At 53.1% G+C, this 12,808-nt stretch overlaps 1 protein-coding gene across 3 annotated transcripts; it reads left to right on the top strand.

Moving 5' to 3' along the window:
- The first annotated feature begins 3,111 nt into the window (after positions 1–3,111).
- On the top strand, positions 3,112–12,806 carry TAF1C (TATA-box binding protein associated factor, RNA polymerase I subunit C). 3 transcript variants are annotated; one of them, XM_081032171.1, is made up of 15 exons: positions 3,112–3,264; positions 5,897–6,035; positions 7,141–7,222; positions 7,415–7,512; positions 7,592–7,681; positions 7,774–7,847; positions 8,488–8,726; positions 8,863–8,979; positions 9,057–9,174; positions 9,261–9,332; positions 9,464–9,599; positions 9,757–9,900; positions 10,503–10,677; positions 10,767–10,904; positions 10,986–12,806. In XM_081032171.1, exons 2-15 carry the CDS (start codon positions 5,898–5,900, stop codon positions 11,951–11,953), a joined length of 2,589 nt encoding a protein of 862 aa, XP_080888297.1. In that variant the 5' UTR covers positions 3,112–3,264; position 5,897; the 3' UTR covers positions 11,954–12,806. The 3 variants fall into 3 exon arrangements, with proteins under 3 accessions (XP_080888297.1, XP_080888299.1, XP_080888298.1); XM_081032173.1 differs by lacking the exons at positions 3,112–3,264; positions 5,897–6,035; positions 7,141–7,222; positions 7,415–7,512; positions 7,774–7,847 and having other exon boundaries at positions 7,651–7,681; XM_081032172.1 differs by lacking the exons at positions 3,112–3,264; positions 5,897–6,035; positions 7,141–7,222; ... (1 more) ...; positions 7,592–7,681; positions 7,774–7,847 and adding an exon at positions 8,154–8,284.
- Positions 12,807–12,808: the final 2 nt, after the last annotated feature.

Genomic DNA, 12,808 nt, shown 5'->3' with positions numbered 1-12,808 from the left:
TATGTAATTGCAAGAATCCTACTCATCAGAACCCTACAGGAAGAAGTCTGTTTATGGTAAAACTCCATGGTTCTAACTTCCCCTTCCATTAACTTCCTTTTCCCATCTCTAAATACTCCTCCATCTTGGCGTGCAGGCCAGAGTGTGCACATGACTTGCCATATTCACTTGCCCTGGGTTACAACCCTTCTTTTTCCCAAATCTTTTTTTGGTGATGAGACACCCAGTCATATTATTTTTCAGTTGACAAATGAAAGAAGCCAGACTAAAAGGAGTGCCTTCTGCATGATCTTATTTATATAAAGTTCTTGAACCAGCAAAATTAATTTATGGTGGTAAGAGTCAGAATCGTGGTTACTTCTTGAAGGGGATATTGACTGGAAAGTGGCACCAAGGAATTTTCTGGAGAGATGGAAATATTCTGTCTCGAGCTAGGTAGTGGTTGTCTTAAGTTTACATGTATGTAAAAACTCAATGAGCTGTATACTTAAGACTTGTGCACTTTACTGCATGTTAAGTAATACGCAGTAACAAAAGGAAACATTACAGCTTGTTTAGAGAAAGGAAAGAAGGAAGAAATGGAATTGACCTCCCAGTGCAGAAGCTGGATGGGTGGCTCGTAAGAGTGGAAAGTGAAAGAATAGTTTCTCAAAGATGTCCAGGTCCTGATCCCCACGGTCTATTAATATGTTGCATCATATGGCAAAGGGGAATTAAGGTTGCAGATGGAATTAAGGTTTCTAATCAGCTGAATTTAAGATAATGCAATTATCTGTATTATCTGGGTAGGTCCGTGTAATCACAAGCATCCTTTAATGGGGAAGAGGGAGACAGAGAGTCAAAATCAGAAATGGCATCACCAGAAAGTCTCAACTGGCCATTGCTGGCTTTATAGATGGAAGGGGGCCATGAACCAAGGAATTCAGGCAGCTTTCAGAAGCTGGAAAAGGCAAACAGACAAACAAACAAACAAACAAAAACCTGGTTCTCCCTTACAGACTTCAGAAAGGAACAGAGCCCTGCTAACACCTTGATTTTAGCCCAGTGAGACCCATTTCAGGCTTCTGACCTCCAGAACTGTATGATATTGGGTTGTTTTAAGCCACTCAATTGGTGGTAATTAGTTACAGCAGGAAAAGGTAACTAATATAGTCTTCAATTCTTTTGCATGCATACCCATAAAATAGTTTTTAAAAACTATCCCAAATATTTTAGTCACAAGTTTAAATAATTACAAAAGGAGCAATTTTTTACTTATTATTTATTATAATAATCCTTCCAATATATTTTATCAACACCATAGAGATGTAGACTGAGCCTATTTCATTTATGAAAACTCTCTCCAAATGATCTAACTGGCAAAGCCTATCCTCATAGTCAAAACACTCACCTAACTCAGACTTACTTTTTATCAGAAACAGTCTGACTTCGTTTGTTCAACTTAAATAAATGTGTTGATATTTTCTCAGAAGAACCATCTCATTTCATTGATTCAAATATTTATCAAGCATCTACCCTTCTAGTTGTTTGGGATACACTGGTGACCAGCACAGACAGAAGAATTCCCACCCTCCTAGAGTGACTTCTAAATTCTATTTCTGAGATAGGTAGCTGGGAAAGCCCTTAGCCTAACCAAGAAGTTAAAGTCTCAATGAGATAGCGTCACAGCCAGCAATATTTTCTTCTTTTCTTCTGTTTTTAAAAGACTCATTACTGAAGTATAACATAGTATGTACAGAAAAGTGTACAAATTTTTTGATGAATTTTCACACACTGAACATATCCATGTAACCAGTATTCAGAGGAACAAAGTATTGTCAGCCCCCAAAATTCTCCTTCCTGCACCCGTCCATCATTACTTCTTACTGAACCTGCTTTTCTTAGTCTCACAGGGACTCTCTTGCAGGAATGCCACTTTTTGGAATCGCCCTCCTTGTTCAGTGCCCATCTTGGGCAATACTACAAAGTGGGGGGAAAAGCAATCGTGAAAGGGGAGATGCAAAAAGGGAATCATCTGATTCCAAGCATTTCCCAGATAAAAGCTATTAATATACTATAGATGTAAGCCAAGATTCTGGAAATTGATTCTTTAAATAGTTCTCAAAGTGTGGTGCCTGGACCAGAAGTGTGAGTATCACCTAGGAACTCATTAGAAATGCAAATTCTTGGATCCATCCCAGATCTACAAAACTGGAAACTCTGGGGTGGGGCCGAACAAGCTGTTTTAACAAGCGCTGCAGGGGATTCTGATACGCGATCAAGTTTGAGAGCTACTGCTGTGCTTCCCCGAAAATAAGACCTTGCTGGACAATCAGCTCTAATGCGTCTTTTGGAGCAAAAATTATTTATAGTAAAATAAAGGATTTTACTTTATTTATAGTAAAATAAGACCGGGTCTTATGTAATATAAGGCCAGGTATAATATAATAATAATGTAATACTGGGTATAATATAATACCAGGTCTTATATTAATTTTTGCTCCGAAAGATGCATTAGAGCTGATTGTTCAGCTAGGTCTTATTTTCAGGGAAACACGATAGGTTAAGATAATTGCACAATACTTAAAGCTTGGCCCCTAAGCAAGCAGAATCATCATCTGGGAACTTAGGAACTCAAATTATCAGGTCCCACCCCAGCCTCCCTGAATTAGGAACTATGTTCTAACATGTCCTCCAGGTGATGTTGATGCACGCCATCATTTGAGAATCAATGCCTAAAGCTATACTTTCCTGACCATTGGGGAAACCTCATGCATCCCCAGAGTTACCTGTACGTCTATATGTAAAGCCTACTTCATAGGATATAAGGACAATCATTAGGATTCCTACTGACTAATACAGTGCCTCATAGTGGGTGCTCAGAAAGTGTTTGCTGAGTGAATAAATTTAATACTTAAAACAAGCCTGCAAAATAGGACGTTAATTAAATACAGGGGGAATTCGAACTCTCCTCGACGTGGCCTTCACTCTCGGGACTTGAGGTTTGATTTCTACTGCCCACAGCACCACTTCCACTCCCATTCCCCCTCCTCCCGGAAGGTGGCGCTCTGGGGCGCCCGTGAGGCCAGGCTGGGAGGCGGGACTTCCTGCTTCGAGGGAGCACTTCCGGCTAGGTCCGGAAGTCCGTTAATTACCGTTGTGGGGTTGATTCATCGGTGTGTGCTGGAGCTAGGGTGTCGCTTAGGGCTCCCTCGTGTCACGAGGGTCAGGCGAGCGTCACGTGGAGGTCCATTTCTCAGACGAGCTCCGCGAGGCCCGGGGCACGTAAGTGCGCGCGCCCTGCGGGACGGCCGGAAGAGGGGCCCCGGGGCCGAGAAGACAGCGCGGGTCTGCTCCCCGCGCGAGTCCACGGTCGCCAAGCTGTCTTTTGATGACAGTCCTTTGCTGTTGAGATTGTAGGGCCGGGAGGTGGGAGTCGGAAGAGAGGAGTAGGGAGGCCGTGGCCAGGTAGCTGTATGAGGGGGCGGCCGTCCGGATCCCTTCCCCCACTCCTGCCACGGGCCCACTCTCTGCGTGTCCCGCGTGGCGGTCACGCGGCCTCGGAGGCCTGGAGAGCCGCAGGGGAGGTTGGGCAGGCGCGGTGGCCTTGCCTGGAGGCTCTCCTGGGCCCAGCAGCACCCTCGGACTGCCTGGCTTCGCGTGAGGCCGGCGGGTTCCGTTTCCTCGGGTCCCCGGCGCGCGGGGCCTGCCTTGCCCTTGGCGGAATAGACGTCACGGGAGTGGGCGGGAGTTTTGCGGAGAGACAGGCTTCTTGAAGCGAGAGTTTGCGGCCCCACGGGCGCACGCGCCAGTAGAGAGGACATGTAGACCCTTGGGGTTGGAGGCCTCGCTCTCGTGTCCCCCCCAGAGTACGGGGAAGCGGGTCCTACGCGCCGCTGTGCCGTGGCCCCGCGGGCTGCTTCGTGCTAGCGGCGTAAGACTCTGCCTGGGAGAGTGCTTTTCATTACCGTAACGAGGAAGCGTTAACTGCAGGGCAGCCCTTTTCACTAAGGTGCGTGCACAGCCTTAGACACGCTTCCCGAGCCTGCTTCTCTCTCCTGTGATTGTGGCTCTCTTTGCTCACTGTTGCTTCTTGGCCAGGGGACGGGGCTCCAGGTTGCTCTCCCCAGGTACAGGCTCGGGCTGTGTGAACCCCTGACTACGCTGTCGTTCATTCATCCCTGCATTTGATTGTTGCACCAATCCTGGTGCTGGTTGTTACCGCCTAGCAAATACCAAGGCCCTGGGGATAAAATCCCTCTCCCGCTTTTTAATCGAACAGCTACGTCTTTAATGATGTCATTACACATTGCGGGGGGTGCGTGCTCTGCAGAAAGCATGCAGAGTATTGTGGGAGGATGGGGTTGAGGGAACTGGGAGGGGCTTCCCGACTGGAAATCTGAAGGATGAGTAGGAGTTTGTCGATAGATAGGAAGGACCCTGGCAATCGCTTCCAGCAGAGCGACAGGGTGCAGAGACCCTGTGGTGAAAAGCCTGGTGAGGAAGAACCTAGAGGAGGTCAGTGTGATTGGAGCCCAGGCACAAGAGACAACCCGGAGACAGGCGCACACTGATGTATCAGGGGTGCAGCCGCCTCTGAGAGGGGCTTCTTCACTGCCGTCGGTACAGTCAGTCCTGTGGAGGCCAGTGTTTTTCTCAAGGACTCACTGAGCATCTTCTTGATTCCTTCCACTGTTCTCTCTGGTCACGTTAAAGAGAATGACAGCAGCAGCCAGGCACCAGTAACCCCGGAATGAATGAGGTACAGTCCCTGCCCTCAGAGGGCTGCAGTCTAGCGGAAGAGATAAGACTACATTCAAGCCACCGCTGCAGTGAGGCTGACTTGCTGGAGAAACATTTATTCATTTGACAAGTAGTTACCGTGTGGTGGACACTTTGCGTGGTCCTGAGGATACATGGATGCACGGAGCTTACAGAATCAGCTGATAAAATGCAGCAGCAGTTCCAAGGGAAAAGCTTTGTGCATACGAAGACCCGAATGCTCGTGTTTGCGTTGGGGTGCACAGGAGAGTGGCGGTGCAGAAGTTGGACTGTGAATTGGATGGGGGAAGCTATTGGCCTTGGGCAAGTGGCTCTTCCTGAGCCGCAATTTCCTAAACTCCAAAATAGGGAGACTAGAAGACTAACACGTGTCGTACTGTGTTTGGCAGATGTTTACACTCAGTAAGTGAGCACCGCTGTGATTTGTGCTGTTAGTAAAAAAAGAGGGATGATGTGGCTACTTGTACTTCTAGAGCACTTTGTATGTAGCAAAGCCCTTTCACTGAACTTATTTTTATTCAACACATATTGTGTTTTCTGGAAGATACTATGCTTGACAGTGGTTCAGACAGGAAAATAAGACTCAGTGCCTGGCTAGGGGGAACTTGAGTTACTCCTGGGAATGTAGCCTGGTGTAGGGTGCATAGCTTACTAACACGTGATTATAATACCTAAGAGCTATGATGGAAGCGGACCCCTCGCCATCTGTCTTCATCCTTTGTCACTAGCCACTCTTCTTGTTCATTGGATGGCCTCCTACTTGTTTCCCAAACACTGCCAGCCCTAGGACTCTTGTACTTGCTGTTCATTCTACCAGAAACCCTCTTCCCTGTTGTCTGTGGTTCTCTTCCTCATTAGGTTCAGGCCATTCCAAAAGCCACCTCCTCACCGAGGCTTTCCCTGGCTTCCATTGCTAAAACCACACCCTCAGCCTATCGCCATCCCCTCCCTCATGGTTGGTTGGTTGGTTTTTAATACTGCTACTCTCTGGCAGTTGGCTACATACTCATTTGTTCTTTATTATCTGCTTCTTCAAAGAAGTATACTCCTCTGAAGGCACTTTTCACCTTGGAGGCTATTGGTCAGATTCAGGCCTTTGAGAATGCCAGTGTGACATGTGGTTCTTATTTTCTAGAATGGATTTCCCCAGCTCCCTCCGCCCCACGTTGTTTATGACCGGCCCACTTGGTCTGAGCGATGTCCCTGACACATCCTTCATGTGCAGCTGGAGAGATGCACTGACCCTGCCAGAGTCCCTGCCCCAGAACTCTGAGGTAAGGATGGCAGGGAGAGAGAGCCTTCACTTGGCCCCCATTTTCTAGCATTCACACCAGCTGGTAGGAGTACAAGGTGATGTGTCTGCTAAAAGCAGGCTGAGCCAGAATGCACCTCCTTTGGGGTCCATGGGACAATCTACCATCCACAGGGTTTACTGAGTGGGAGCTTAGTAAAGTGTTGGCTTGCTCTTTCCTACCTCCCTCTCCCCCAGCCCTTCCTTCCTCTATGTGTTCAACTCATTGAATATTCAATTGAACAGCTCCTGCAACCCTGCCAGATACCTTAGGAGGCCCTGGGAATCCAGCATGAATAGGTTGGGTACAATCTCCACCCCATGGAACTTAGGTTGAGTGAGAATAGACAAGTAAACAGACCAAAGGACAAAATCATTACAAAGTAATGCTAATAGCTTTGAGCAGAAACCAAAACTATGCTGAAACAGGACAAGGGGGTGAGGTAGGGAGGGGAGCGGAGACCTCTTGGCTCAGGAGGGAAGCCTGGAAGCCTAAGCCTAAAGCTGCTACTTGGAGACAGGTTGGCTGAGGATTATGGCAGGCAGTGGCAGGTGGGTGAGAAAATTAAAAGAGACAGTGAGGGACTGGGGAGGGAAACAGTGTGGTTTCCTTGACAAGGAAGGGCTTAAGTCAAATCATTCTCTGGAAGCCTGGCCTGCGGGTTCTTTCTTCCATCTACTGGTGTTTGAGCTGAGCCATTCCCAGCCCTGCAGTAGGGAGTAGCCTGTAGGTGCCCCGAATAAGTGACCAAAGGGTGTCCTGAGTAGAAATAAAATCAGGTAGGGTTTGGGTCAGCCAGTAATGGTGCGGGGAGCGCGAGGGCTCCTTCGAGAGCCGTGCAGCCTGGAGGTCAAAAGCACACACTGGAATCAGACTGCCTGGGTTCAGACCCAGCCCTTCTCTTGACTGGGTGTCACCTCGGGCAAGTGACAGCTTCCCTGTGTCTCCATTTCTTCATCAGTGAAGTGACGATGACTCTTGTATCCACTCGGCAGGCTCCTTGTGAGGGTTGAATGAGTTAATAAGACAAGTGCTGGCGACGACACCTGTCCCAGAAGCATTGTTGTCATGGTTGTGTTTTCCACAGAATAGGGTGCTGCCCTTGGCCAGGGGCCTGTTCTGGGAGCCAGACACCCCTGGGCCCCTTCCTGTGCTGCCACCTGGTCCTGGTAAGGGTCGTGATCCTCAGGGCCCCCTCCCAACCTGCAGCCCCATCGGTTCTCTCCCCCAATCCACCCATCCTGAGACCTTCCCGCCCCCGCCTAATGCCCTCCACCCCCAGGCTCCTTGGGTACGTCCGGTCGCCTGGGCCCTTCCCAGTCCCTGGGACAGACCCCTTCCTCGACCTCACTCTTCCCCAGATCCCTGGGACCCTGGCCTGACTGCCCAGGACCTGCTTTTCCGGGGAAGTCCCAAGTTCCGGAGGCAGCCCCGACCTGTGCTGGATGTTACTGAACAGGTGAGTGGCCCACAAGGGAATGGACAGTGCTGTGTGACGGGGGCCTTGCTTAGTGACCGAGCCTCCTCTCCTCCTGCAGCTCAGCCAATTCCTCTGGGACCATGGGGACATAGCCTTTGCACCCCTGGGGAAGCTGATGCTGGAGAATTTCAAACTGGAGGGAGCAAGGGTGAGTAACCCTGGCCGTCTAGGAGAGGGGTTCCCACTTTGTGTCGGGGTGAGCCCTAGCGTGTATGAGCTTGACGAGGCCTTTTCACACAGAGCCGCTCTAAGAAGAAAACAGTGGTCAGTGTGAAGAGCCTACTCCAGGACCTCGGTGGACACCAGCCCTGGGGGCAAGTGGCTAGTGAGAAAGGATGGGGGGGTAGGCCTAGCTGGTGTGGGGGGGAGATGTGGACGTTGCTGGGAATGGATCCAGGTTTCCATCACAGTTGCTCTGTACCTCATGCAGTCACGAGCCATATTTCCTCAGACAAAACTCCCAACTCCAATAGCCTAAGGGGAAAGGGGAATTTAAATTCATGGGCTGCAGGCAAGGATATATCCAGGTTTTCAAATGTTTGAAATCGGGCTCTGTTTCTTTTTATTTTCTCATCCACTTGCCTCTGCCTGGCTTAATTCCTAGGTGGTTTCCAAGTGCAGCAAGATGGTTTATGATTCCAAGGAAAGAGCCAGTGTCTTTACCTGGGGCACTCACAGAAGCCCTGGGAAGGGTGTCATTGGCTTGGCTTGGGTGTCGTGCCCATCTGTGAGCCAATCACTGTGGCCAGAGGTGATGGAATACTCTGAGTGGCCGGGCTTGGGTCATGTGACTATCCCCAGGGCATGGGAATAGGGTGGAGTGGTTTCCAAAAGGAAGAAATTCTAGGTAGATGAAAGATGTGTGTACTGCACCTGGCCTTCCTAGGAGTGGTACCCAGTCTTCCTCACTGTCACTGCCACAGCCTGACCCTCCTGCCATCCTCTTGTCCCCAGGTGTCCCTGGGCTTACCTCAGCAACCGACAGCGCCGCTTCTCCATCCTTGGGGGCCCGATCCTGGGCAAGTCAGTGGCGAACCTCCTGGGAGAGCTGCTTCATGAGGAGCTGGCAATGCGATGGGAGCAGCTGCTCCTAGACGATGCCTTCACCGGAGGTGCACTGGCCTGGCTGCCCGGAAGGAGGCCCCGGGTAGGGCAGCTGGTCTACCCCGCAGGAGTCGCCCGGGACAGGCTGTGTATCCTTTCTCACTGGGCAGGATCCCGGCCAGCTCCCTCTGGTGGGGGACGTGCTTTTGGCTTGGTCCAGGGGAAAGGCAGGAGGTTGCAGGGGGCTTGTCGCGGTCATGCACTTCTCCTGAGCAAGAGGCTCAGATTTCCAAGAGGTCCGTCTGACCCCAGGCGGTGACCCCCGGATCTTTGGGGACCCTGGCCACATCCAGCTCCGGGGGCCTGTCCGGCAGGTGGTGACCCGCACTGTGCAGGGAGAAGGTAAGGGCCCTTAGACACCTCCTTCCCTTGCTGACTGACCTGCTGCCTTAGCCTGACCCTCTCCATCCCCTCATCAGCTCTGCTGGCTGTCCGCTCTGACTACCACTGTGCCCTCTGGAAGGTCAGTAAGCGGGGGCAACCAGCGCCGCTCCAAGTGCTGCAGGTCAGGAAGGGGGCCACAGGGATCAACCTCAGGTGAGGGGGCTGAATCGGGCTGGTGAGCAAGGGGTAGGCATGGGGGAAGGGAATGGCTCAACATTACTCACACTTGTGCCCTATAGCCCGCACCTGCCTGGGGAGCTGGCCATCTGCAGCCGTTCGGGAGCCGTCTGTCTGTGGACCCCCCAGGATGGGTAATGCCCCTTTTCCAAGAAACAACTCCATCCTCACAAATGGTTCCCCTTGAACTACGGCATGCACTCCCCACCCCCACCTCCCGTCCATCAGCTTGTCTCCCCACCCATGGCTGGCCTGTTTCTCCAAGGCTTCGGCAAATCTATAAGGATCCTGAGACCCTTGTGTTCCGGGACCCCTCTCCCTGGCGTTGGGCAGACTTCACAGCCCACCCTCGGGCGCTGACTGTGGGTGACCGCACTGGAGTGAAAATTATCGACACTCAGGTGAAAGAGTGGGGACTGTCAGAAGCCCAGCATTGGTTCAGAGCAGATACACTGGGTGGGGGCTGGCATAGGGCCCCTCCCCTGGGGAATGAAAAGTTGCAAGGGTGGTGCCCCAGACCTCAGACTGTGGGAGGACCCACCTGGCTTTTCCCTCCAGGGCCCACCAGGCTGTGGTTTGCTGCTTTTTCGTGGTGGGGCGGAAGCATCGTGCCAGAAAGGGGAACGTGTCATGCTAACCCAGTACCTAGGGGAGTGTGGCCCTGACTCTCTGCAGCCCACACTCCATCTCATTTGTACCCAGGTGAGTAACACTTTCCCCCTCCTGTCCCTTGTGCACGGTTACTAAAGACGGTTCTAGGACAAATGCAGGTGAAATAAGAATCACAAAACCCTGATGAGTCTGTGGCTGAAACATGCTAACTGGCGGGTGGGAACAACTTCACGGAGGGGTGACATCTGAGCAGGGCTTGAAACATGCCGTTGGCAATGGACCAGGTGAAGAGGAAAGGCAGGGGGCGGGGGAGCAGTCTTTGCCAAGCTGGACAATTCACCGTGTGCTCAGGAAAGGGAAGGAGGTCTGAGGGTCCCCGAGGGTCTGCTCCCCACCCACCCCCTCAGGGTCCCAGGGTGTTAGTAGGTGTGTCTCATGCATAGGTTCCAGAGTGTGGTGAGTTAGGGAAAGGCTGGTGAAAGCCAGGTGGGTCTTGATGTGATGAGAGCCCTCCCAGTTGTGGCTGTCAGGATGAGAGATGATGCCGCCCACTCGGGAAACGCCTCCTGTGCAGGGCTGGGCAGGCGAAGGTGGAAAGGTGGGCAGGGCTGGTCACGGAGTAGGTTTACACTCATCCTGAGACTTAGCAGATGTTTCCCGTACCTCAGTCTCGTTTCTTCTTGGTCCGCTAGTTCTCGCTCTATCTGATGGATGAGCGTCTCCCCTTGGTGCCCATGCTGAAATGGGACCACAACCTCCCCTCTGCACCCCTGCTGGCCCGGCTGCTGCCTCCACCCCGCCCCGGCTACCCGAGGCCGCTGCTTCTGGGAGGCCAGGACGGGCAGCTGCAGCTGCTGCACATCACAGGTGAGAGTCCGGGCGAGGGCAGGAGGGACGTGGAAAGATGGGCAGGGCTGGAGCCTGGACAGGGCCTCAGTTGTCTGCCCTTCCTCCAGGGGAGGGGGCCTCCACGCCCCGGCTGGCAGGGCCCCCCCAGTCTCTCCCTTCCAGGAGCGACTCCCTCTCCTCATTCCCCCTGCTGGAGCCCAAGAGTCAGTGGCGGCTGCAGGAGCGTCTGCAAGCACCAACCATAGGTGTGCTTGGGTGAGGGAGTGAGTTTGGGGGGGGGCTGCACCCCCACCAGGCCTTGGGGTAACTGTCATTCCTGTCTCCAGGTCTGGCCGCCACCCTCCTACCTTCTGCCTCCACAACAGCCCTGTGGCTCTTCCAGCTCTCAGCAGCTGGAGATGTCTTCCAGCAGCGCCTCCACCTCCAGGAAGACTCTGGGCCCCCCAGTGATCCTGGGCCCAACTCCCACGCCCCCACAGCTTCCTGGAGCCCCCAGGCCACTGCTTGCTGTCGCAGGTGGCTGAAGGCCCTGCTGGAGGTGCCCCCGGCTCCCCCTGTGTGGGCCACACCCACCTTTTCCCACCGCCGTCTACTGGGCTTCAAGGAGCAGCAGAAGGTTGAGGGGACAGTGCCAGAGGGTCTTCGGGCGGCCATGGCCAAAGGGCGGCTAGTGCAGCAGAGGGACCTGGGCTCGCTCCCCACAGCAGAGCCACCTCCTGCCCCCGAGCCAGGCCCCGAGGATGAGCTCAGCGAGCGGTTGGAGGCAGCCTGGGAAGGTCCAGCTGCTGCCTGGTGGGAGCAGCGGCAGGGAAGGGGCTCGGGACCCAGGAAACAGCCCAAGCGGCACAAGCGCCGGATGCAGCTATCCAGTACCTTCTCCTCTCTCAGCGGCCGGCTGGACCTCTCAGATGCCACCAGCCCCCCTCACAGCCCAGACAGGACATCCCCTGTGTCCAGGCCTCGGCCCCCGGTGACCCCACCCTCCCAGGAGTTGACCCAGGAGCTCTGGGCCCAGTGCGTCCCCTCAGAGCGGCGGCAGACCCTCCGGGACTATATGGCCGAGCTACCACTTCAAGGGGACACCCCAGGAAGTGCCTCTACACCCCCTTCCCAGACCTTTAGCAGCCGAGCCACCCCCTCCAGGCAGCAGACCCTCCGGGACTGCACTGCCAAGCTATCACTCCAAAGGGACACCCCGGGAGGTGCCACTGTGCTCTCTTCCCAGACCTCCAGCACCCGGGCCACCCCCTCCAGGCAGCAGCCACACCGGAAGAAGCCCCGCATGGGCTTCTGAGGGCCCAGGGAAGCTGCTCCCCCACCTCTGGGGAGCCCTCAGTCCTGCTCCAGCTGTGCCTTTTGTAACTGAAACTTAGGAAATAAAGCCGGTGCAGACCTTTCTGCCTCCTAAAGGCCACTGTGACTGGGAGACATCCAAAAAAGATTTGGAGCCAGGTCGGACGAATAGGAATGAAATAGTAGTTTGTCCTTTCGCCTGACGATGCTTCCGAAGGCAGGTGGTGAAGACCCCAGTCGCCTGGCCCGAAGGTCTGTCGTCAGATCCCCCAGGAGGCGGTGCTGGGCTTGAAGCACAAGCTCCCTTCAGGCTGTGGGCTCCACCTCGTGAGCCGTGGCCCCGGTGACCCTCAGTGACTTTGGGGTAACAGTGCCAGCCCCTCTCCATGGTCAGTGACAATGAAATGAGACACTGAGGAGCTGCTAGTGCCTAGCGGTCCTCGGGGGGCATCAGCAAGTGCTATGGGCTGGTTTGTGTGTATGAAGAAATGATCTACTGTTCTACCATGAATTAATGTTTCCTAGAGGGAGAGGCTTTGGATCCACGTTTCGGGATTGAATAAACTTGTTACCTGAGCATGGTTTTGAATGATAAAATTTCTTAGCCTGGGAGGTGTCACATGTAGATTTGATGTCTAAGGCATGAAGTTGGCTTCTGCAAGTTTTGCAGCTCTGGTGGAGGATTCTGCTCTCCCGTGAGGAAAAGACCCACTTGAAATTTCACAGGACACCAGGATCTGCTCTAGATTTCTACTCACCCGTGAAGAGAAGAAGGCTCTTGTCTCAGGGTACCTGATGATATGGATCACGTGACCCACGCGGATATTAAATATAAATATTAAATCTAGTAACACAT

This window comes from Rhinolophus hipposideros, assembly GCF_964194185.1.
Source record: "Rhinolophus hipposideros genome assembly, chromosome: 21".
Taxonomy (NCBI): Eukaryota; Metazoa; Chordata; class Mammalia; order Chiroptera; family Rhinolophidae; genus Rhinolophus; species Rhinolophus hipposideros.
This window is presented reverse-complemented; position numbering and strand designations above follow the sequence as displayed.

Coding starts and splice junctions, on each gene's coding strand:
- TAF1C (XM_081032171.1), top strand. CDS start 5,898: ATGGATTTCCCCAGCTCCCTCCGCCCCACGTTGTTTATGACCGGCCCA. Junction 7,682..7,773: donor TCAAACTGGAGGGAGCAAGG/GTGAGTAACCCT, acceptor CTTTTCACACAG/AGCCGCTCTAAGAAGAAAAC. Junction 10,905..10,985: donor TCTGCAAGCACCAACCATAG/GTGTGCTTGGGT, acceptor TCCTGTCTCCAG/GTCTGGCCGCCACCCTCCTA.